Here is a 2,522-nt window from a genome sequence, read left to right on the forward strand (position 1 = left end):
GGGTTGCCAGAATCTGGAATGGGCTTCCAAGGGGGTGGTGCTGTCCCCTACCTGGGGGGTCTTCAAGAGGAGACTGGAGAAACCCCTGGCTGGGGTCGTGTGACCCCAGCGCTCTTTCCTGCCCAGGACAGGGGGTCAGACTCGATGGCCTACTGAGGTCCCTTCCAACCCAAACATCTATGAATCTGTGAATCTATGACAGGAAGCCTCTTCTCTGCCTTTATTCATGTGTTATTTTATTTAGAGTACTTTACTTTAAAATCCATTCCTTTCATTTCATTGCAGAAGGCAGCTATCATAGACAAAATCCTACTTCAATGGATGCTATGAATGGACCTGGAGAAAGCAAGGGTTCTAAACAGAAGAGAATTAAACTACAAAAGAAAGATATATATTTGATTTCACTACAACTGCCTGCAAAGCAAGATGCTGCCTGTGCTCAGGGAGGTGGGCTGACTTTGGCATAGACAAGTAAGTGAATACATTCCACAATGTTTTTTTGCAAAGTGTACTTACAGTTCGCTGGGCGTCCATCACCATGTACAAAGCAAACTGGTTGCCATCCACCTTGTCATCATTATATTTTCTGAGGGCTATATCCACAGCTTCGAAGACTTCAGGATGGTCGCAGTCTACATCCTCAGCGGGCAGTGGGCTGGCTTTGCTTGAGAAAGAACTGCAGCAGAGCAGTAGCACAATGAAAAATTTCATATCTGAGCATAAACTTGGGGGACTCTTTCAAAAGACGAACACAATAGAATGCCTGTTAGTGATTTAGTAACCTCTTCCTCTATTTTTCAGAGGCTTGAGGCAAGCAATCAGAGTGGGCGCGCTGATAGGCTGGTGGATTCCCGTCATATCCTATTTACAGTGCAAATAGCCCCTTGGGTTTATCCAAACAAAGTTTGTGCAGTCATCAGAATGACCCCAAGGTTGTCCACTTGCCATCAAGATAATAGGATAAGCCTTGGCAGCTGGTGTAACAAGGTCAGCATCAACAGTATGAGCCCTCGAGCCCACAGAAAGCTTTAGAAACCTTGGTAGGCCTCTAGGTCCTGGTTAATTTTTCTCATCTAACCACCCACTCTGAATGAATCAGAACAGGAGGCCTAAAGAGAAAGACCTAAGCAGGCCACAGTGTTTCACTGAGACAATGAAGTGCTGGTGCTAGACAGTGACACCATGATTGTAAACGAGCTGTTTAATACTCAAAATGCAAAAGTTCCAGAAAATCAGCGTATGTTGCAAAAATGTCTGCAGAAACGTTATCAGTGAACATCTAGCTCTGATGGCTCTTTAGAGTTCCTTACTCTGTAATTGAAACTGCTGATTTGCCAACCCTTACAACCTAGTGGAATGTGCAGCTGGTGATAAACTAATTAATGCTCATCTCTACACAATACAGTCGATAAGCATTAGTCAGTAATCTGGGAAACTGAGGCCCAGTGAGGTGATGTGTCCGTCTTTGATGCCCCTCAGTGAAACTGTGGTGGAGCCAGCATTAGAAATAGCTGCTAATACTCATGCCAGCTACCAGACAACCTGATCTCTGAGCCCTGAACTCATTATGAATGGCTAGGCTCCAGGATTCTGCTTGCAGTCTTATCATATATTTTAGTTAGAGTCCTCTGTTAGTAACACATAAAGAAGAACTATGGGAAAAGAAAGCCATTAAGGTACCAAAGTCAAGCACTAATATTTGAGGGATGCCAGAATTAAAATTGGCTATCCAGCCTTAGTTCAGCCCCTTGTATGTGCGCAGTCCAAGAAGGTCTTTAATTATACAGCCACGTGCCAGTCCATGGGAACCCTGCCTCGGAAAGGACTGTGCTCACTAAGCAGGCAGCTATTTAATATTTTGCTTCCTCCTTGTAGAGTGTGGGCCCCATGCTGTATTTACTGCATACTGCTCTGAAAACAGAACAACTCATTTCCTCATGGGACTTTTTATGGTGTTCAACAGCCTTTACAAGCATTCAACAAATTTTACCCCTGTTAGATGAAAGGGGTTTTATTGTTATCTCCTTTTTATACAGGTGGGGAACTGAGATGCAAAGATGCTAAGGGTGCTTACAGGTATGGAAAAAAAGAAAACAGTGCTTTGCTTTCAGCTTAGTACGCACTGAGCACAACACATGCCCAGAAGAGGAATTGAGTCATTTAGACCCAACTCACCTTACATCCCTATAGCTCATGGACTTCAATGGGGCTTTTTGGCACTTTTATCTAGCAGCTGATTCAATCAGCTGTAGATTAAAGCAGGAAAAAGCCCCCTAAAGCGTGCAAGCTATACAGACGCTGGGGAGCTGTGTCAAACGGATGGGATTTCTCTTTTGGAAAAGCTCTAGGGTTTTTTTTCCCCATATCTGTCAGCAGCCTAATGTCAAAAGTGAGCACTAATTTTGAGTGCCTAATTTGAGACACCTATGATACACTATTCAGCATGCTTAGCATTATTTAGCATAGTTTCTGTGGCGGGTGGGTAGGTGACGCAGCAGCCAGGCAGGGGACACAGAGAAGCC

At 44.3% G+C, this 2,522-nt stretch overlaps 1 protein-coding gene across 1 annotated transcript in view; it reads right to left on the reverse strand.

Moving 5' to 3' along the window:
• The window catches only part of LOC109287755 (T-kininogen 2-like), a 47,908-nt gene extending 47,097 nt beyond the window's left edge, over positions 1–811 (reverse strand). Inside the window, exon 1 of the mRNA XM_019503043.1 lies at positions 517–811. Coding sequence (XP_019358588.1) covers positions 517–711 — 195 coding nt within the window. The 5' untranslated portion in view covers positions 712–811. The remainder of the gene's footprint in view (positions 1–516) is intronic.
• Between the last annotated feature and the right edge of the window lie 1,711 nt (positions 812–2,522).

The sequence above is a fragment of the Gavialis gangeticus genome, unplaced genomic scaffold (assembly GCF_001723915.1).
Source record: "Gavialis gangeticus isolate Ggan-Ray unplaced genomic scaffold, GavGan_comp1, whole genome shotgun sequence".
NCBI lineage: Eukaryota > Metazoa > Chordata > Crocodylia > Gavialidae > Gavialis > Gavialis gangeticus.